This window comes from Mastigoproctus giganteus, chromosome 1 (genome assembly GCF_048544385.1).
Source record: "Mastigoproctus giganteus isolate SK-2022 chromosome 1, ASM4854438v1, whole genome shotgun sequence".
In the NCBI taxonomy this organism is placed as follows: Eukaryota; Metazoa; Arthropoda; class Arachnida; order Uropygi; family Thelyphonidae; genus Mastigoproctus; species Mastigoproctus giganteus.
The window spans coordinates 125,382,338-125,404,830 of NC_143575.1; the positions used below are offsets into that span (position 1 = coordinate 125,382,338).

A 22,493-nucleotide genomic window follows, 5' to 3' on the forward strand; every position below is an offset into this window, starting at 1 on the left:
AAGTGAAAAAAGGTGGCAAAGAGCAGGAGTAAGTTCAGGAGCACAGGTTTTGAGAACAAGTGGAGAAATACCATCAGGACTTAGCTCTCTTTGCATCAAGATTTGTAAAAATCCTTCTGACATCCTTTTGACAGAAGACCACAGGACATTGAATGGAGCATGTTGGGAGGTGTTTTACCAAGATCATTAATACATGAGTTGGAAGAAAAATGGGATGCTAGCAGGTCAGCTTTATCCTTGTGTGAAGTGACAACAGAACCATCTGGTTTTGACAGATGTGCAAAAGTTGGGGCCAATAGCTTTGGCAAGAGACCAGAATGCTTGGCTACCATTAGGGCAAAAAGCAAGTTTTCTACTCTTAGTCTGTTCAAAATCCAGTTTGAACTTATTAATAACTGCTTTACAATTTTTGAGAGCTTTGGAGTAGGTAGAAAAGGAAACTGAAGAATTGTAAACAAGCATAATTACGATATGCAACATTCTTCTCTTGGACAGCCTTAGCACATTTATTGGAAAACCAAGGTTTAGATAAAGGATGAGATTTTAAAGTGGAGTGTGGAATAGCATTAGCATTAGTAGAGGCATTTGATGCAAGAAAGCAAGCTTATGCAGCATCAGCCCCAAAAAAAAAAAAAAAAAACACTTCCACTTCACCCCTCTGTTTGTTCAAAATACCTGTCCAGCTGAGCCTTAAACTTATTTAGGCTATCAACCTCCACTACAAAGGATGGAAGTCTGTTCCACCAACCAGCCTACCACCCGCTTGCTAAAGGCAAATTTCCGCACGTCTATCCTACATCTGTCTTTCCTCAATTTGAATTTATGCCCTCTCAGGTGATTATTCTGAGCTAAAGGAAGAATCCCATCAGCATTGAGCATGCTCAAACCATTCAAGACTTTATATACCTCTATCAGATCATCTTGCCGGTGCATAATCTCCAGACACTGTAATTTGCAAAACCTTTCTTCGTAAGAGCAACATTTCGTTCCATTCACTAATCTTGTTGCCCTTCTCTGTACTCGTTCCAGCACCTCTACATCCTTTTTGCAATTAGGCCTCCAGACCTGTATACAGTACTCTAGGTGTGGCCTGACCATTGCCTTATACAAGGGATAATCACCTCCTTATCCCTGCTGAAAAAATTCGTGTATATCGTTGACAATACTCCATGAGCTACTCTTGCAGCCCATCTGCACTGCTCAGAGAACTTCATATCTGCCTGCACAACCACCCCCAAGTCCCTTTCATTCTCTACCACTGTCAGTGTAGTACCACAGAGTTGATACGTTGCTCTGGGGTTGCTGTTTCCCATGTGTAGTACTTTACATTTGTCAATGTTAAACTTCATTTGCCACCTCTCAGCCCATCTGCTCAACCTTTCCAGATCCTGTTGCAGCAGCATAGTGTCAGTAGTGTCCTTGACAACCCTGCCAACCTTTGTATCATCTGCAAACTTGGACATTAAGCTTGATATACCATCATCAATATCATTTATAAATACAGAAAACAATAATGGACCCAACACTGAGCCCTGAGGGACTCCACTAATAACATTAGTCCACGATGAGCAGTGTCCATTGATTACCACTCTGTCTTCTCCCACTCAACCACCCCTTTATCCATAGCAGCAATTTGCCTCCAATGTCACACTGCTCCAATTTGTGTAGCAGTCTTCCATGCGCAACAGTATCAAAAGCCTTTCTAAGATCCAAGTATATAATATCAAAGCTATACCCTGCATCCAGTTCTTTTGTGACTGCATCATAGTATCCAATCAAATTGGTCAGGCAAGACTTCCCCTTAACAAAACCATGCTGTGTCCGAGCTATAACTGAAGTCTTGTCTATATGATCCTGCAGTGCTTCTTTAACCAGTGCCTCCATTAATTTTCCTGGAACAGAAGTTAAGCTCACAGGTCTATAATTACTTGTCAGCCTTTGATTCTCCTTTGTGAATTGGGATCACATTTGCACATTTCCAGTCTATGGGTACCTCCCCTGAGTCCAAGGAAGCTCTCATAATTATGGCTAAGGATTTGCTTACTTCCTTTGCTGCCTCCTTTAATATAACTGGATAGATCCCATCCACCCCGGGTGCCTTTCTTGTGTTTATCTTCCTCCAGTTTACTCCCAGTTATTTCAAGATTCTGTAGCTTACAGAATCTTGAAATAACTGGGAGTAAAGAGCTAGAGTTGAATACACCTCTGGCATTCCCCTCGCTGAATAACTCCTCATGTGTGAATGTCGATGCAAAATATTCATTTAGTTTGTTAGCTACCTGAGCAGGACCATCAACAGTTGACCCATCGATATCAAGTGGACCAATCTGATTCATCCCCTTCATTCTAGAGTTTACATAAGTAAAGAACTCTTTGCTGTTTTTCTTTGCATCCCTTGCCAAAGATATCTCGTAATCTGCCTTCGCCTGCCTAACCTCCTTTGTAACTTGGTTACAGATCAACTTGTATCTATCATAGGCTTCTGTGTCATGTGTTAATTTGTAAGTATCCCATGCATTTTTCTTCTCTGCCATATGCCTCATTAGTTCATCTGACATCCATTTTGGCCTAAACCTTGAACAGTATTTCTTAGTTGGTATGTAAAGCCTAGTAGCTTCCAAGATAAGTTCTTTGAATGCTTCCCATTTTGAATTTGCTGTTGGTAACATCATCAGTTGGTCCCACAGTATAGAATTTAAATACTGTCTCAGTCCATCGTAGTTGCCTTTACGGAAGCAATAACCCTTCCCTTTACCCCTAATGGTAGTTACCTCTTTGAGTAAATCCAACTTCAGCACACTGGGAATAAAGGATTCATTCCTAAAAGAATAATTTCACTGACATGATCTGAGCAAATGTTGACATCAAAAGTTTTGAAACAGTAATCTGACCAAGGAAAAGAAAAGTAATCTTGCAGGTCATCCCATTTGGCATTCTTGTAATGCCGAACAATACGAGGTTGGGGATAGCCATGGGATAAAGGCTCCATTGGAGAAGAGACAATCAGCAAGTTGTGATCTGAGGTGCGTAAAGGACCACTCATTTCGACCGTGTACTTAGAAGGGTTGTTTGTGAGAAAAAGATCAAGCGTGTTGGCTGTATGGTTTGGATTGTCTGGTATTCTTGTAGGTAAATGAACAATCTGTGCAAGGTCATTAAAAATTACAAAAGCCTCAGTATATCGACCAGCTGGGTCGGTGTGACTAGAAAACGGAAGCCAGCTGGAGTTGTGAATGTTAAAATTACATCATTGTTAGGAAAGTTGGACTGGAGAAAGTAAAGTTGCAAAGAGAGGAAGTCAAGGAGTGCCAAGTGATTAGTGGAGTTGGGAGAACGGTAGAGACAACAAATAAATTTGACACAATGAGGTTGAGAGATTTTAAGCCAGAGAAGGTCGAAAAGAGGAGATTCCAAATTACCAAGTCTCTGACAGGGAATGTCAGATTGGGCATATGCACAAGTACCACCTCTGAGGCAAAAGGAATCGTACAGCGAATAATTTGGACAACTGAGATGAGCAGTAGTTGAATCGACTGATAACTGAGATTCTGTCAGTAAAAGTACATGAGGTTTGGCAGACTGCAAGTGGAAATGGACGTCGTTGAGATTAGAATTGAGACCAGGTATATTTGTGAAATGAACTAGGAAGTGTTTGGGAGGTTTAGATCTTTTCACTTACTCTATTAATTTGAAAATTCATGGTGTATTCAATAGTAAGGAAAATTGGGGGGGATTGCTGTATGAAGTAATGAAATGTTTGGATATGTCGTACGTACCCAGGTTCTTGATATAAAGTGGCCTCGATAATGACCCCCCCCCCCACATACACACTACTTGGGCTCCCTCCAGTCACTATCTGGCAGAGTTTAGGTAGCAAGATTATACAATAGAAGGGTTGTTTGTGATCCGGAAGCCTCCTAAAGAGTTACCAATAGGTTCGGTCCAGTGTACTAACTAGCAGCTGGCCTACGAACACCGTTTTAGAGCTGTATCCTCGAAATGTTAAGGAAGATTGGATCTCACCTTGGTGTTCGTCATAACCTCAAAAGTCATCAGTCATACTGCATGATGGACGAGGTGGGTGAAGGGTTGACCGGAACTTAGTCTTGGAGACTAAACATGGGTTCCACCACTTCAAGCTGCCAATAAGCAAAGTGGTGGTATTGCACCGGTTGACGAGTCATCTACCACCTAGTATTGCCTGGTTACACAGACAGTGGCATTCCTCCATGTAGTGTGGTTGCATCAGTGTGTTTGTGCATGGAGGTTATCTACACAACATTCCATAATAAGTAAAATATAACAAATAGAAAATATTCCACACAATAAGTGCAAGTAAAATACAGAAAATGCATGACAATTTTTTTACCCAGAATTACTTGAAGGTGTAAGCAGAGGATTTGGCTGTCACATGCCCTCTGGACTTCACCGAAATTGGTCCACTTGACTTGAATGTCACCCGAATATTAGTTCCATCATCATTTTAGACTCCCAGGTAGCAAGTACAGCTTGTCTGGCATATCTGAGAGAATGTCTGTGACAACCTGAAGAACCTCTTTTACATAAGCAGTTATCTTGTACAGTATGCTTTTAAATTGAAATCCCTGACTAACAATTCCATGTGGGCATCAGGTTTTGGGCTACAATAGGAAAATCTGTATGAGAGATGTCATGCAGATTTTTCCATTCTGCCAACTGATCTTTTTGGTATTTTAATTCAAGGGCTGTTAAGTGAACTAAACATGATTATAGACAATGTTGCCCAGTCACTAAGGTGAATTCCATTCAATCTGGCTTTTTCAACTTGCAATGTATGACTTCTCTTCAAGACCTTGGGAGAAAGCTGCCATATCACCAGCAACTCTGTGCAGTATTCTGACTTCTTGCCAGTCTACAAAGATGGGTCAAGTCAGAATTGTATATGGAATCAGCTGTTGTCCTCCCAGACAAAATGGTATCCAACAAGATTCCATAAGAAACTAAGCATATATATACTAGAGTTGCATGCATTAGAAATAGCCCTTAATCATATTAAATATAGTGATTACTAAAAGTAGATGATATATATACCAATTCATCAAATGTTACAGGTTTTATTATTAGTGAGGTTATGACCCTCATCCAGCATGTCCTATATTTGGCAGATCTCTCTCTCTCTCTCTCTCTCTCTCTCTCTCTCTCTCTCTCTCGCCGAGTGGGTAAAGTTCAAAGTACTGCAAAAACCTTGGGAGGTGCAATATGGCCACAGAAGCCGATGCGCCAACAACTACCAAATCAAAAAAAAAAAAATCTCTCTCTCTCTCTGAGTCAATTTTTCATCTGTTTCTGCTGGATCCCAAGCCACATTGGGATCAAGGGAAATGAATTAGCTGATATCGCTGCTTAATTAGCCAATCCTGTGCACTGTCATCCCCTGTACAGACTACAGGCAAAGAATACACACCAAATTGTATTCTCAATGGCAAGATTCTTGGCACAAATAACTGAACCAGATTCAGCCTGTAATCAAGCAATGGCAGTCCAGTCTATGCAGGGTTCAAAGAGAGGAAGTTGTTCTTGCTCAGTTCCACATACCTTTTTGCTGAGGACAGACGACTCACCTATGTGTGAGGAATGTGAAACAGTTTTAATTGTTCATCATATTTTTATCGAATGGCCTTTGTTTAATGATGCACAATGCCTATATTTGACTTCTTTTGATAATAATCTGGTTGAACCCTGAACCATTTATGCTCTGGATTTTAGATGACAGAGACGGTATCTGGTGGTAACTTTTTGCACTGAGTTTATACACAGATTTTAATTTTTGTTTTTACCCTAGTCCTTAATATACCGTATTTCCCCATGTATATAAGACGCACCTTAATTTTGGGGCCCGAAATTTGAAAAAAAATGTATTACATAAAGTTATTGAACTCAAGTTTATTCATCATAAAATTCATACAACTCCTCATCACTGTCAAAACTCCCAACCATTAGCTTGTCCTCATCTGTGTCTGATGACGAATCACTGTCTTCATATATTGCCTTGTCCTCAGTTCCATTTATGGCATTTGAAATGCCACACTTCTTAAATGACTTGACAACGATCTCAATCTTGATATTATCCCAGGATCTTTTCACCCAGGTACAAACTTCTCCTATACTTGGTTTCTTCACTCTTCCTGCTGGTGTCAAATTGTCCCTAGAAGACTTCATCCATTGGTTCCATTCGTCTCTCATGGCAGCTTTGAAGGTTTGTTAATGCTGACATCAAGTGGTTGGAGCTGGGATGTCGAGCCTCCAGGTATGACAGCAAGCTTTGTTTTTTGCTTTGCAGCAATCTTCCTTGTGTTTTTTGTTGTGTGCCCTGAACTGATCAAGCAGCAATAGGGCAGGTTTGCGTAAGAGCCCACCTGGTCTCCTGCTCCAAACTTTCTCAAACCAGAACTTCATCCCATCCTGATCCATCCAACCCTTGTCATGAACATGGACAATCATTCCTTGAGGAATGTCTTCTTTTGGCATTGTTTAGCGTTTGAAAATCAGCATAGAAAAAGGCAGCTTGGTTCCGTTGGCACAACAAGTAGAACAACTGTCTTCACAGTTACAGTTTTCACCCCCTTATCAACAGTTCTGTTACTTGGGACATCAAATTGAAAGGGGACTTAGTCCATATTTGCAATCTGTCCCAACTCAAACTGATGTGTCTTCTGACATTGAATGACAAAACAATGAAGTTAAAGGATCTTCTGCTCATAGCTTTCAGGCATCTTTTGGGCAAGTCTGGTGCGTGTACGCATGCTTAGTCCATTCCGTTTCATGAACCTAAAGCACCAGTTGCCCTCCTTTGAAATCAGTTTTCATCAGCATTTCTTCTTGCTTCATGCTGAACCATCTTTGTGGACACAGGAATTCCAATTGCCCTTTGCTCTTTAATCCATATCTTCAATTCCCTCTCTAAATCAGGCCATTTTGCTGACTTGCCTCTAATGACCTTCTTCTGCCATGGTGTTTTCAATAGGGTTTCTTCTTCCCGTAGCCAGTCTCGGATTGTTTTCTCAGTTGGAGGAGGACCAAACTTACGTTCAGCAGCACGATTTTCATTCACTTTTGCAAACTGGATCACTTAACTTGAATTCAGCACTGTATGAAAATCTTTTCTGAGCCATTTCTGGGCAGAACGTGGCAAAACGTAACCTAACATACTGGTAACAAGTGCGAAACAATGAGTGCAAAGACAACAAGCGTGAAAAAGCGGGAAATGCAAGTAAAAAAATCTAAACCACTGTATAAGATGCACCCAGTATTTAGACCCCAAATTTTTCAGAAAAAGATGCATCTTATACATGGGGAAATACAGTATATACACCATAGTAGATCGTTTGTTTCAAATTAAAAATTATTAATGTTTTGATGCTACCACATCATAAATGAAATTCTTGATGTGGTAGCATCAAAGATATTCATCTTTGATATAGAAGAAAACGAGATGCATTTTTGATTTTGATACTCCTGTTTTTTTTTTGATTTAGGGGATTGTTTTGTCTTCCATTGCTATTAACTGTCTTTTAGTTTCTGGGTCATACCGGAACAGTCAACTTACATCACAAGTAATTACGCTACTCCAAGTCTGGATCTTTAATTTTTTTTTTTTTTTTTTTTTTGAAAATATCTTCATAAAATTAAGGGTTTCGTCATTCTTTGATCTTCATTAAAAACATTTTGGTGCACACCTTTCTCATGCCTAAATTTTCGGTTAAAATTATCAGTTTCTTTGTCCTTAATTGAGTACTGATGCAACCATTCTAATGTTTAAATGATGATTGCTTCTAATCACTGTCCTTCCTCCACATTTTCATCAGTTTTTGTGGATACCAGATGGCTGGTCATTCATCATCTTTTGTGTTCTCTCTCTTCCTTTTAAAATATCTTTTGTGCCATTCAAACACTCAAGCTTTTTACATGGTGTTATTTACTTGATTGAAAAATTCATAACTTTCAGTTGGTGTTTTCTTTTCTTTTTTTTTTTTAATTTGAGGTTGATTGGATTGTTCTTTAATTTTTTTGGAAAACTAGGAAACAAAGTATTTAAAACCTGTCTCTGCTAATTGAATGAGTGTGTTGGAACATGGCTTGGCAGACAAATAGGGAAAGGATCAGAGTCATCTTCTGTGCCTTTTGTTTCATGGATGGCACTTGTTGTGTAGTGATGTACAAGATATGGCTATTAGATTATAAGACTATGTGCACAACCTTGTTATTTAATAGCCACACCTTGTATATCACCTATTAGCATTAGTAGAGGCATTTGATGCAAGAAAGCAAGCTTATGCAGCATCAGCCAAAAAAAAAAAAAAAAAAGAATCTCTGGTCATACCGGTATCCTGTCCTTGTGGGTCACCATCCTCCCCACACTGGGTGGAAACTACGTGAGTTTGAGATTCGTTGATGACAGGAGGAATATTTTGGGCCTTTTTCAGTGTGTCTGAGTTAGTCTGTCTCTTTCTCAATGTGGTCAAGTTAGTCAAAAATAAATTTGATTCCCTCATCCTCAAATTGCTGAAGATCCCTGTGTTAGTATTTTTTATTTAAAGTGTTCTTTGACACATGATGCAAGACATTAGCCTTGCATCAGTAAATGATTCTAGAACTAGGGACCATAAATTCAAGCTGTGTGGAGATGTTTAGACCGGATTGCAGAAAGTTTTATTTTAGCCAGCGAGTTATGAATTACTGGAATAAGTTACTTGCATGGGTGGTAGAGGCTTTGACACCTTAAGGAAATTCAAAGGTCAGCTGGATAATTACCTATGGGGGGATGCATAGGTTGTCTGTTTCCCTTTCTTTTATTAATTATTTTTTAATTTAAATCAGCAGTAGTTCAAAATAGTTTCTTTTACTTTATGGATTGCATTTATAAGCTTTGTTTCTTAGTGTCATTTTGTTATTTTAGTATTTCATTTTTACAAATTTCATGTTAATAAATAATTTCACTGCTTTTTTGTTCTTTGTATGTAGCATTAATGGCTCAGCTGGCATTTCATTTGTTACTGTTATACAAATCTAGGCATTTGATTATGAGTTTTGTCAGATACCCTATTCATCCATGGTTGCATGTTTTGGTACTGTGTGCCGTATAACAGTAGATTCTATGGCACACCAACATCTATTAAGATGTCAGCTCTAAACTGATATCTATTAAGATATGAGTTTGGGGACTGATAACTAGACTACACACACACTGAGAGTGTAAGGTGCTTATACAGGCAACCCCTGTATAACACAGTACTTCTACAACGCTGTTTTGCTCTAACACAATTATAAACCTGTTTGCTTGACTTCTCTTCCAGAGAAAACAATGGAGACAACAGTTAAAGAAGTATTGCAGATCATCTTAACAGGATTGGAATTCTATGGAAATCAGCATGCATTTATTAGGGCAGGGTCATGTATGTCCAGTCTAACTACTGTGATGCAGTAACAAAGGAATTGAAACAAAGGAACTGAATGCAAACAATTTTTACATCATATATTTACATCTCAATAAAGCTTTTGACACTGTTCTATGTGAAAGACTACTGTGTGGTGGTCAAGGTACTGTTATAAATTTTTTCTGCTTTTCTTGGACTAATGTTATTAGTAAGTTTCTCAGGGTTCATTGTTGGGCTGTACTGTTTACAGTATTTATTAACAATATTGATGAAGGTATATTGAACTTTTTGTCTAAGAAAGCAGATTGGCAGAGGCAAACTGGTTAATTACAGGAATCAAGGCAAATTCATGTAGCCAGGACTCAATAAATTAAGTAGAGTGGCTGAGAAGAGGCAGTTAAGGTTCAATATTGGTAAATTCAGGTTACTGCACATGGGCAGCAGTAATTCAAGAATAATATAATAATTTGGTAATACTGCATTCAGGTTTGAAGAATGAAAGGAGACCTAGGGGTAACTGTTCAGGCCAACACGAAGTTCTCTGGGCAGTGTAGACAAGCTACTAGAACAGCCCATGGGTTTCCCTTAATGATATAGAACAACTTTGCTAGCAGGGGCAATAAAGTGATTATCCCATTGTGTGAGACAATTGGCCCAATCTTTGAGTAACCTTTTAGGCAATTGGCCTACAAGGTTACTCAAAAAAGAAAGACTTCAGTTCTGTAAATTGCCACATTTTAAAATTAGGCACTCGAGTGAGGTGTTTATAAGACTTTAAATAAATTGAGTAAACGTAACAATGATTGTATTCTAATTCTTTCTTGGACGTCACACACAAGGAGATAACTTAAATTGCAAAAAGATGGCTGTAGAATAGATGTATGAAAGTTTGCTTTTAGTCACGAGTAATTGATTATTGGAACAAACTACTGTATATAATTTGCTAATAACTTTCAACTTTTTTGCAGAGCAGAGGAAGTAGCTGAAATTTTACACATCATATAGAGGCTAATGATTACTTACTTACAAAACCGTTAAGTTGGAAATTAATTCAATAAAATTTATAGTGGTTTTTTTTTTATTGTTTTTTTTGGAGGGGAAAGATTGAGTGATATATTTTAATTTGATGCAAAGAGGTATTTTAAAAGATAGGGTACTAGGTTATGGTTTCAGAATATAATCTGTAGAATGTCTAATTTTCACATCATTGAATTTTTTGTTAGGTGTCTTACTAAGTCATAGAAATATAATAGCAACAGCAAGAGGATTTGCTGCAGCTATTCCAAGGAAACAGTAAGTAATTTTGAATTCTCTATTTTATTATTTTTTTTAAATATTGCTGAAGTCTTGCAGCTTCTCTGAGTTTTTTTGGACTGGAGTTAATCAGCATTGTTTATTTGCACATTTAAATCAACTCTGATTTTGTGTTTAAAACCAGTGGCAACAACTAACTCTGTTTGGTAACTCCTTGATAGTTGTCAAAGGACACCTTGGGGTTTGTTGAGAACACTTTATGGGCAGGTTAGTGCCATTGCATTACATTTGTATGTAGTGAACTATTGAAGTAGGTAAATTGGCATCATTTTAATTATATTGTGAAAACCTTCACAAGTTGCCATGATATTGCACTACCTCAAATAAGTAATGCTTCACCAATGGAGAAGACTAATGTTGCTTATTAGACATTATCAATGGATGCTGCTCTTGGTGGACTAATGTTATTAGTGGAGTCCCACAGGGTTTGGTGTTGGTCTTGTTTTGTATATTTATCAATGATATTGATAAATATCATTGATAAATATACAAAATATATCAGGTTTAGTGTTAAAGTTTGCAGATGATACAAAGGTTGGCAGGGTTGTTAATGACAGTGTGCAACTGCAACAGGATCTAGAAAATTTGAGCAGATGGGCTAGAAGTGGCAACTGAAGTTTAACATTGACAAATGCAAGGTACTGTATATGGGTAGAAGTAACCCCAGAGGAGTGCACAGACTATGTGGTACTATACTTAGGGTGGTAGAAAAGGAAAAAGACTTGGGAGTGACTGTGCAGTCAGATATGAAGTTTTCTGAGCAATGCAGACACACTGCCAGAGCAGGTCATGGGGTCTTGTCAATGATATGTATATCATTGACAAGATATTCCATGATAAGGGTTGATTCCATGTCAAGTTACCTAATTTTGAAGACTGTCGCTGCTCGACCATCTTCAATTTTGTTGAAACTTGGTGTAGATATTTAAACAGGTTTCCAAAGAAGTTATGCAAAAATTCAGTTAAAAATATAGTATGCTTGAGGTGCCAGCACCTTTTTCGTGGAGGTCACTTGTGTTACGTGGAGAAAATCACAAATTTTCAAAGTTAAGTGTTACTGTTGCACAACATTAAGAGGTAGTGCTCTGACTGAAACTTGGTATACCTAGTTAACTTTTGGCAGGGAATGCAAAACCCTTGGTGTCCAGGCTCAAAAACCTTAATTTTTTACAATGCGTTCTAAAACTGGCACCAAAAATTTGTCGCGACAAATTTAAGCAAGACTTTTGAAGGTACCAAATAAAAACATTTGGTACCTTCTTCTTTGGGCATCCCATTTAACATATGCATGAATTCAGCCTAACTAAATATGAGCTCTTATACTTGTTTGCTGGCTGAGATATTTTCCTTCAAAGATAGACTCAAAATTTGAAAGTCAAAATTTGACCTTTCTTTATGGGCAAATATCTTAATGTAGAACACCTTCAATTGTATCGTTTTTGCCACCATTTGGAAGAGCAGGTTTTAAACAACAAGAATCATGGTTTTTCAGTTTTGAGTCGTGCTACTTAAGGCATAAAAAATGGCCTTAAACATTTTATATTTTCCACATAATATTTGCATGCTTATTTGATAAAGTTTCACATCTCAATAAGGACTGAACTATTGCATTTACAAGAGTGAAATTTTCTGCAATTACTCTGCCCTTTGCTTTAAGGAGAAAGGATATATTGCCAATGCACAAAAAGATCTATTTTTCACAATGGAGGTGGAAATTGTAAGAAAAGGAATTGCATGGGTTTCTTTACTACAAGTTCCCAAGTCTGAAAAGTGGTATTTATTCAGGATTCCAAGCATAACGATGATGTTCTATTGATTTCTAAGCTTGAAAGAAGTTAACTGCAACAAAATTTATTTAAAACACAATACAATTTGAAATTGAGTGGGAAGATATTGAATCACTGCTTTGTAATGAATGGACTATTTTTAATTGATGGTTGATATTACTACTGCAGGCTAGCTATATTATCATCCCCTTGTTGTTTTTGGAGCTGGAAGATTGGCAATAATTTGTTGTTCAGGAATCCAGCAGACATCTTGTCTAGCAGGCCAGTGAAATGAGCCAAGCTGCGCTCCATGAGGATGCATGAAATTTCACAAATATTTCCAATCTACCAATTATTGTCATAAATACAGGTTGTAAATTAACAATTGGTACATACTGAATATTGGTTTCTCTAGTCTGATCTACATGAGCTACAAATGTGGTTTTTTTTTTTACTTGCTTTACTTGCTCAGAAAGCTTTTTTCCTCACTTTTCTCCAGGTATGGCCATGATTCCTTCTGTTTTAAGTTGTCTAGCTTTCTTGACCATTCTTTCTGAGACACTAAACTCTTCTATTGTTTTCTTTATGGACCAACTAACTGGAGCTAGTGTTAATTGAAGTTTTTCTGAATGACTTGATACCATCAACTTTTTTTTTTCAATTCTTTCAGCAGCTCATTGTAATCTAAGCAATTTCCACTTGGCTCAATGATGTCATTTGGATCCAAGCCACCAATAGATGCAATTTTACTGGCAACTACATCTTGTACTTGACTTGCCTTCCTTTTGGCATAGCCTTATGAGTCTCTCTTAGCCATTCACTGAAATTTCAGAGGAGAAATACCGATAGCCATCAAACTTGCATTCAAGCTTTCAGTCACATGCATTTTGTCATCATGGTCTGATCCAGATGAAGACTATGTTGCTGCTTTTCGGCTGTTAGACTCTTTTTGGCATGATGGGCACAGCTTCTGGCCTGGTTTTATGTCTACCTTTGTTAGGTCTTTCAGGTAGTTTGCCATTGACCAATCAATTGGTTGTAGATTTTTTTCACCATATGATTTTTCTTCTGGAAAGGATTGCAACATGAATGCTGCAAAAATTCAAATTTTGTAAAAAGCAAAGCTAAGATGTAGACAAATTGTCTTCTTCACCCAGTTTTAATCCACAACGTTGACCTATCAGCTGTTGTTCTTCAAATTCAAATTCTTTAAATAATTTTAACCCAGTTTTGTGTGTATAGGATAGCACATGACATTTAGAATTATCCATATGGCTAAGGATGCATGAGTCCAGCTTATCTCCAGCAAAATCTTCTGATTCCATGGCTTTCATGCTGACTAAGAAGTGGACATTTCTGTGAGCAATGAAAACTTAACTTTATTACAGTCAAACAATAAAAAAATAGGGGAACACAATAAACAAACTGTTCATCATGAAGATAAAACACATTAATAACAGCATGTTTCAGATATCAGCTATTTATACTTTTTTGTATGATTCTAGAATATTTCAGAGTTCTAGAATGTTTTTTTTTTTTTTTTTTTTTTGGAATTCTAGAATATTCCATAATCCTTGGGTATTCTAAACATTAGGCAGGATTAAGGAAATGTTCTGCAACAAAGAAAATCTCACAAAATAACAATATGGCACATAAAACTACTTGATGTTTAGGCTTAATTGTAAGGTCTTAAGTGCAAAGACACAAAACAGATAAACCATGATTCTTGTAGCTGAAACTCTGCTCTTACAGGTGGCAGGTAGCAAAAACGAGAGAATTGAAGGTGTCCCACATTAAGATATTTGACTTTCAAATTTTGAATCAATCTTTGAAGGAAAAATAAGAGCTGATATTTAGTTAGGCTGAATTCATGCAGTTGGTAAGTGGAATGTCCAAAGAAGGAGGCACCAAAGGTTTTTATTTTAAAAGTTGTGACTGGCAAAAGTCTTGCTTAAATTTATTGTGACAAATTTTTGGTGCCAGTTTTAGACTGCATTGAAATGTGAAGGATTTTGAGCCTGGACACCAAAGGTTTTGCATTCCCTGCCAAAAGTTAACTAGGTATACCAAGTTTCAGAGCACTACCATTCACCGTTGTGCAACAGTAACAATTTGAAAATGTTTTGTGATTAATTCCACATAACACAAGTGACCTCCAAAAAAGAGGTGCTGGTGCCTCAACGTACTATATTTTGAACTGAAATTTTGCACAGCTTCATTTGAAACCTGTTTAAACATCCACACCAAGTTTCAACAAAATTAAAGATGGTCGAGCAGGGACCCCTAGGCCACTTGACATGGGATGACCCATACAGGAATTTCGCTAGCAGAGGGAAAAGGTGATTATCCTTTTGTAAAGCAATGGTCAGGCCACACCTTAAGTACTGCATACAGGTCTGGAGGCCTCCTTTTAGGAAGCATGTAGAGTTTCTTGAGTGTGTAGAGAGAGAGAGAAGGGCAACAAGATTGGCAGGGTGAACAAAGGGGTCTTCTTACCGAGAAAGGCTTAAGTTCTGCAAATTGCAGCGGCTGGAGACTAGGCACCTGCGAGACGATCTTATTGAAGTGTATAAGGCCTTGAATGGGTTGAGCATGCTGAATTCCGATGGGATACTCCCACTTGCTCAGATTACAAACTGAGGGGCCATAAATTCAAATTGAGGAAAGATCGTTGTGAAATAGATGTGTGGATATTTGCTTTTAGCCAGCAGCTGGTTAATTGCTGGAACAAACTTCCATCTGTTGTTGTGAAAGTTGATAGCTTAAATAAATTCAAGGAGGAATTGGACAAACTTTTAGAGGGGGTGGATGTGTGAAACTTTTTTTTTTTTTTTTTTTGGGCTGGTGTTACGTAAGTTTATACTCTTGCATCACATGCCTCTACTACTACTATTCTTGGCGATTATCACCACCCAGACAGCTGTGCTTCAAGGGGCTTGTTGACCTCTCTTCGATAGGTGGGTAGTTACCCAGGCGTTTCAATAGTTCCGACCCATTTATGAAGTTTAACTTCACAATATGAGAGATGCCAAGCAATTTTTGGGCTAGAGTCTCAAACTACAAGGAATTTCACCGAACGGACAGGTTACTGCCAACAGATTAGTGGCACTAACCTGTCCGTTCAGAGAACTTTCTTGTAGTTTGAGGCTCTAGCCTAAACATTGCCTTAGCACACCTTATGTCAAGGAGTTGGGTATGTTCTTACTATGTGTATGCATAATCAAAATTTTCATTACCTCTGTCTCCCACATTGTCTTCAGTCTATCTACTGAGTGCATTATGAACAGGGAACCAACTGAACAAACTTATCTGTGGAAAGATATAGACTTCCCAAAAACTCATTAATTAATTTCCAAAATATATGTGATCTCAGTTCCAATGTCAGTGATGTCCATGTCCAGTCTGCCATTTGCCACTTACTTTTTCTGACAGTATTGAAGTTATAGATTACCCCATGCACTGCTCATTTCAGTTGCCCTAATTATTCACTGTATGATTCCTTTCACTTTAAAGGTAGTATTTGTGCCTTAGTCCACTCTGATATACCCTGTCTAAAACTTACTATTTTGGAATCTCCTCTTTTCATTCCTCTCTGGCTTAAAATCTCTCTAGCCCATTTTGTAAAATTCATCCATTGCCATAATAGGGGCAACGGATGAATTTCTTTCATGGAATTTAGACATTTCTCCAGTCCAGATTTCCTAACAATGAGGTAATTTTCTTAGGTGATCTTAAAATTCACAATTCCAGGTGGCTTTAGTTTTTTCTAGTCATATGAACATCTTATATGAATCAGCATCTTGACCAGTTGGTTGAGATGCTTGGCTTTTGCAATTACTAACAACCTCACACAGGTTGTTCATTTGCTTTCCAGAATACCAGACAATCTTTACCACACTCCTTTGATCTTTTTCTCACAAATAACCCTTCAATGTACATAGTCGATGTGAGTGGTCCTCTTGAAACCTGTGAGTGGTCCTCTTGATTGTGCAAGGCTCATGTGGTAGAATTTTTCTCAGCATGATCTGTGCTTGTTAACAGGAGAGACTGCTTTTACAGAGATGGGATACACTTAAAAAAAAAAGGGCTCAAGAGTGTTTGCTGATGCTATTGAGGCAGCATTAGGTGGGTTGGAAAACTGCTAGCTTTGTGGGATTCACAGATTAAAAGGTTGAGTAGCTGCAGGAAGAAGTGAAAGTGATTCTTCCACTACTTCTATTAGAATGAGCAGTGCCTGGAGAGTGGGGTAATGGGGATTTCAGGGACTGATGGTAGTTATCATGAAACAAATAAATACATGGTATGTATTAGGGTAACAAAGAATCAGAATAGGTGCATGTACACCAATGCTAGAAGTATAGTAAATAAATTTGATGAATTTGAAGTGCTGGTCGAGACATCAAAGGTGGATGTTGTTGGGATATCAGAGACATGATGTTGAACAGATATTAGGGATGCAGAATTGGAATTTGGGGAGTATAATGTGCACAAAAAGGATAGACAGGATAGGAAGGGAGAAGGGGTTATGCTGTTAATTAAGAAAAACATAAAACATAAGGAATTGAATCCAGTTGACATGGGTGGACAGTGCAAAGTTCAGTCAGTGTGATGTGACAAACACTGAGAAAGCAAAAATGAGAGTAAGTGTGTAATAGGTCTAATGAGTACAATGAACAGTCGTACAGAGAAATAGAATGGGCCAGTAAATCAGATTGTTTTATAATGGGGGATTGTAACTTCCCGGGTATTGACTGGAACTTGTGGGCTGGTCACTCACATACTAGCAAGGCTTTTGTGGATTTATTGGATGATTGTTTTCTCCAGCAGCATGTTTGAGTGGCAACTAGAGAGAATAATACTCTAGATCTGGTTATCAGCAGTGATTATTACCTTTTTGCAGAAAAAGGAACCACTGTACAGTGGGACCAACTGTTGATGTTACCAACAGCAAATTCTAAGTAGGAAGCACTCAAGGAATTAATCGTGGAAACTACTAGACTTTTCATACTGATTAAGAAATGTTATTCAAGGTTTAGGCCTAAATGAATGTCAGATGAACTAATGCAGTGGTTCTCAAAGTGGATGCTGTGGCACCCTAGGGTACCACTTACTCTTTATAGGGGTGCTGCAACATCAAATTTAACATCGGCTTACGTCATGGTCGTTGATTTTCATGCAACTGTGTAAATTAGAAGTTGTCGTGAAATTGCTGACTGCATCGCAGTGTTTATGTACATACACCTACATATACAGCTGATATACAGGGTGATTCGCTACCAGTGCGACAAACTTGCAGGAGTTGTAGGGGGCACAAAGATGAATCGGAATCACATAGCATTGCAGGGTCCGAGATGCCTTTGTCATGCGGGTGGATGGTGAACGGGAGGTCGCGTGAACAGCGATCCCGCTGGAAGTCAGCATTTGCGAACCGTTTCTGTTGAAGAAACCAAGTAGCAAAAGTCCTCCGAGTGGATAATCCGCAGGTTCCAATGATTGGACGCTTTGCAGATGATATGAACTCATTTGGTTTGTTGACAGTATCTCCCATACAGTAGATTGGGAAATACCCAATTGTTGGCTTATCGCTCGAGTACTCGTACTCGGATTGCCTTCTGCAAGACGTAGGATATTCTCCTCATTGTCTCGCATCCTCGTCGTTTGCTCTCGATTCATGGTACCTCTCGTGAAACAACCAGTCTCACATAACCTTCTGTGCACACGTGCAAAAATCGTATGATGAGGAGCACGCCTGTGCGGGAAACGTTCCTGGTACAAGCGTAGAGCGGCGCGCCCGTTACAGTCTGCAGCTCCATACGCGAGGTGCATGTCGGCCAGTTCAACATTTGAATACTCGTCCATCCTACTGCCTCGGGAACCAGTTCGCAAATGCTGACTTCCAGCGGGATCGCTGTTCACGCGACCTCCCGTTCAACGTCCTGTACCGCATGACGAAGGCATTTCGGACCCTGCAATGCTATGTGATTCAGATTCGTCTTTGTGCCCCCCTACACCAAGTTTGTCGCACTGGTAGTGAATCACCCTGTATATACACCTACATATACAGGAACAGCTGAGTCGTCCGTCGCATACACTGTATTTGAAACTGCAGAGCACTGCTACGAATACTCATACTCACTTAGTGGATCTTAGCCATTAGCTTGCATTCCTCCTTTGGCATATCAGTGTGCCTAGTTGTGCATATAGTAGAGCATGTTTTGCTCGTTAAAGTTTTAGTTAATATTTCTATTTCAAATACTTTAAAACTGTGGCCATGGAAAACTTTATTGCATTAGTAGGGCTTATGATGCAAGAAAGCAAGCTTAGGCAGCATCACCCAAAAAAAAAAACCGCAGAACACTCTTGTAGTAGCACAGATTAAGTTCCAAATAAATCAGCTTTCGGGTCTCATGACCTTATAATGTTTGAATTATTAATAATGAATTAATCGAATAGTTAGAATAATGAAATTTCGCTTCCAATCTTATCAGATTTAAGAGAAAAGATCATTTTTTCTTTTTATATTATTAGGCATAAAGAACTCAAATTATTGCAGGAAAAAAAAACAAAACCCTCCATTCATTCAAATGCCTGTCCAACTCTGCCTTAAATTTATTTAGACTATCAACTTCCACAACAAAAGATGGAAGTCTGTTCCACCAACCAACCAACCAACCACCATCCACCCACCCGCTGGATAAAGGCAAGTTTCTGCACAATATTCTACAACTTCCTTTCCTCAATTTGAATCTATGCCACCTCAGGTTATTAATCTGAGCAAGAGAAAGAATCCCATCAGCATCCAGCTTGGTCAACCCATTCAAGGCCTTTTACATTTCAATAAGATCACCTCGTAGGTGCCTATTCTCCAGGCGCTGCAATTTGCAGAAACTAAGCCTTTCTTGGGAAGAGCACCCCCTTTGTTCCCCTCAACAATCTTGTTACCTATCTTTGCATTCATTCCAGCAACTCTATATGCTTCCTGAAATTAGCCCTCCAGACCTGTACACAGTAGGGCTTATCTCTTTCTCTGCACAATTTCTCATTATACTCATCAGATTCATTAGGACTATCACCCACAGTACTCTAGATGTGGTCTGACCATTGCCTTGTACAACAAGATAATCACCTCCCTGTCTCTGCTAGCAAAATTCCTATGTATCATTGACAAGACTCCATGACCTGCCCTGGCAGCTTGTCCGCACTGCACGTCAAACTTCATATTTGACGACTGCACAATTACCCCCAAGTCTTTTTCACTTTCCACTTCCCTGAGTGTAGTACCACACGGTTGGTACGTTTCTCTTGGGTTATTATTACCCATATGCAGTACTTTGCATTTGTCAATGTTAAACTTCAGTTGCCACTTCTCAGCCCATTTGCCCAACTTATCTAGATCCAGTTTGAGTAGCATACTGTCTTTACTGTCAACAACCCTGCCAACCTTCGTATCACCCACAAACTTGGACATTAATCCTGATATACCTTCATCAGTATCATTGATGAATACACAAAACAACAATGGGCCCAGCACCGAACCCTGGGGAACTCTGCTAATAACATTTGTCCACCAAGAGCAGTGTCTGTTGATTACCACTCTCCGTCATGTCCCACTCAACCATCCCTTTATCCATTGTAGCAACTTACGCTTAATGCCATACCTGTCCAATTTGTACAGCAGTCTTCCATGTGCAACAGTATCAAAAGCTTTCCTGAAATCCAAGTTTATGATACCAAAATTATTTTTGACATTCAGTTCCTTTGTGACCATATCATAGTATCCAATTAAATTGGTTAGACAAGACCTCCCTTTAGCAAACCCATGCTGTCTTAATTATTACTGCTGTCTTCTCTAGATGATCCTGCAATGCTTTAACCAGTGACTCCATTATTTTCTCTGGAACACAAGTTAAACTAACACATCTATAATTACTTGTCAATCCCCTTTGTGAATTGGTGATAATTTGCACACCTCCCCTGAGTCCAAGGAAGCTCTCACAGTTTTGGCTAAGGGTTTGCTTACTTCTTTTGCTGCCTCCTTTAATATAACCGATAGATGCCGTCCACCCCAGGTTCCTTCTTTATGTTGAACTTCAATAATTTCTCCTCCAATTAACTCCCTGTTAGAGTTTGATAAACTTCTGGCCCTCCCCTCATTGAATAACTCCTCATGTGAATGTAGATTCAAAATTCTCATTCAATTACCTGAGCATGATTATCAATAGTCAACTCATCTATGTTAAGTGGTCTAAACCGATTCATCCCTTTCATTCTAGAGTTTACGTCAGTAAAGATCTTTTCTGTTTTTCTTTGCATCCTTTGCCCGAGATATCTCCTAATCTGCCTTTGCCTGCCTAACCTCCTTTCTGCCATAGGCTTCTGTGTCACCTGAAATTTATATGCATGCTATACATTTTTCTTCTCTTCCACAAAAGGCTCATTAATTCATCTAACCTCCATTAGGCCTGAACCACGAACAATACTTAGTTGGAATGAAAAGCCTAGTAGCCTCCAAGATTAAGTTCCTGAAGGCTTACCATCTAGAATTCAACATTGGTAACAACATCAGTTGATCCCACTGTACAGAATTTAAAAACTATCTGAGACCAGTGTACTCACCTTTGTGAAAGCAAAAGCCCTTCCCTTTAGACTTGATGGTAGTTACATCTTTAAGTAATTCCCATATCAGTACATTCTGATCCCTGTGACCCAGTGGTTCTTTTATCTGCAAATTCTTAATGCATGAATAATGACTGCCTTTAACATTCTGCTGTATAAAACAGTCATCCAATAAATCCAAAAAAGTCTTGCTAGTGTGCAAGTGACCAACCCATGAGTTCCAGTCAATATCTGGAAAGTTAAAATCCCCCATTATAAGACATTCTGGTTTACTGTCCCACTCTGTTTCTCTGCACAATTTCTCATTATACTCATCAGATTCATTAGGACTATCACCCACAGTTCGAGCCCATCACCACCAAAGACGGAGGATGCGGAAAGGTCAGGGAATGATCACCGCATATCCTGGAGAAATATGGCCTTAGATGCTAATGCTCCTAAAAGCCCTCTGTACCGATTTGTTTCCGTTGTGTTGGTGTTGTTTCCTTCATTTCTGTACCTCATGAGGTTCCTTTGGTATGCTTTTCCCATATCCAGGCCACTCCTATGAGAAGCTATAGGCAAAAACCTGATTGGTCCTTAAATTTTGCACACCAGTGTATATCATTAAGTATTGCATGAGGATGCAGAGATGGGTGAATATAGAATGGGACAATTTGTTACAAGGTATGGGATGGTTACAGAATAATGAAAAGTACCGAAGCCAATGACGGCTACAATTTGATCTGTATCATCATCAGCCATTTTCAATCCACTGCAGGATGAAGGCTTCTCCAGCAACTTTCCAGTTCCTTCTGTTTTGTGCAATGGCCATCCATTTACTACCCACATACTCATGAATTTCATCTGTCCATCTCGGTCGTTGTCTTCCAGGTTTTCTTCTAGCTCCTCTTGGGTACCATTCTGTTATTTTCTTAGTCCATCTGTCATCATGTCTTCGAGCTATATGTCCTGCCCAAGACCATTTTAGTTCTTTAGTTTTGATAAGAATGTCCTTTACTTGAGTTTGCTGCCTAATCCATGTGTTTCTCTTATCTAACTGTCTGATTGCCAATATAATTCATTCTATTCTTCGCTGTGTAGTTCTCGGCTTCTCTTCCGTTCTTTTGGTGAGTGCCCAAGTTTCACTTCCATAAGTCATAGTGGTGAGGGAGTATACACTGGTTCATTATTTTATGTTTCAGGCAAATTGGAATATTGCTCCTCAGTATGCGACTATATTTCCTGAATGCTATCCATCCAAAATTTATTCTTCTCTTGACTTCCAGCCATTTATCATTATTACAACTAATGACTTTTACCAGATAAGTATATGACCCAACCTTTTCAATTACTGCTCCTTCAGTCATATCCCTTTCTGTGGCATTTTTGTTCATCATTACTT

The 22,493-nt window shown here is 38.7% G+C and overlaps 1 protein-coding gene across 3 annotated transcripts in view; it reads left to right on the top strand.

The window, feature by feature from the left end:
• The window catches only part of LOC150091123 (long-chain-fatty-acid--CoA ligase 4-like), a 387,488-nt gene that overhangs the window by 163,702 nt on the left and 201,293 nt on the right, over window positions 1-22,493 (top strand). For all 3 annotated transcript variants that reach the window (XM_090374375.1, XM_090374358.1, XM_090374366.1), the window contains one exon: window positions 10,637-10,706. In XM_090374375.1, coding sequence (XP_090230501.1) covers window positions 10,637-10,706 — 70 coding nt within the window. The remainder of the gene's footprint in view (window positions 1-10,636; window positions 10,707-22,493) is intronic.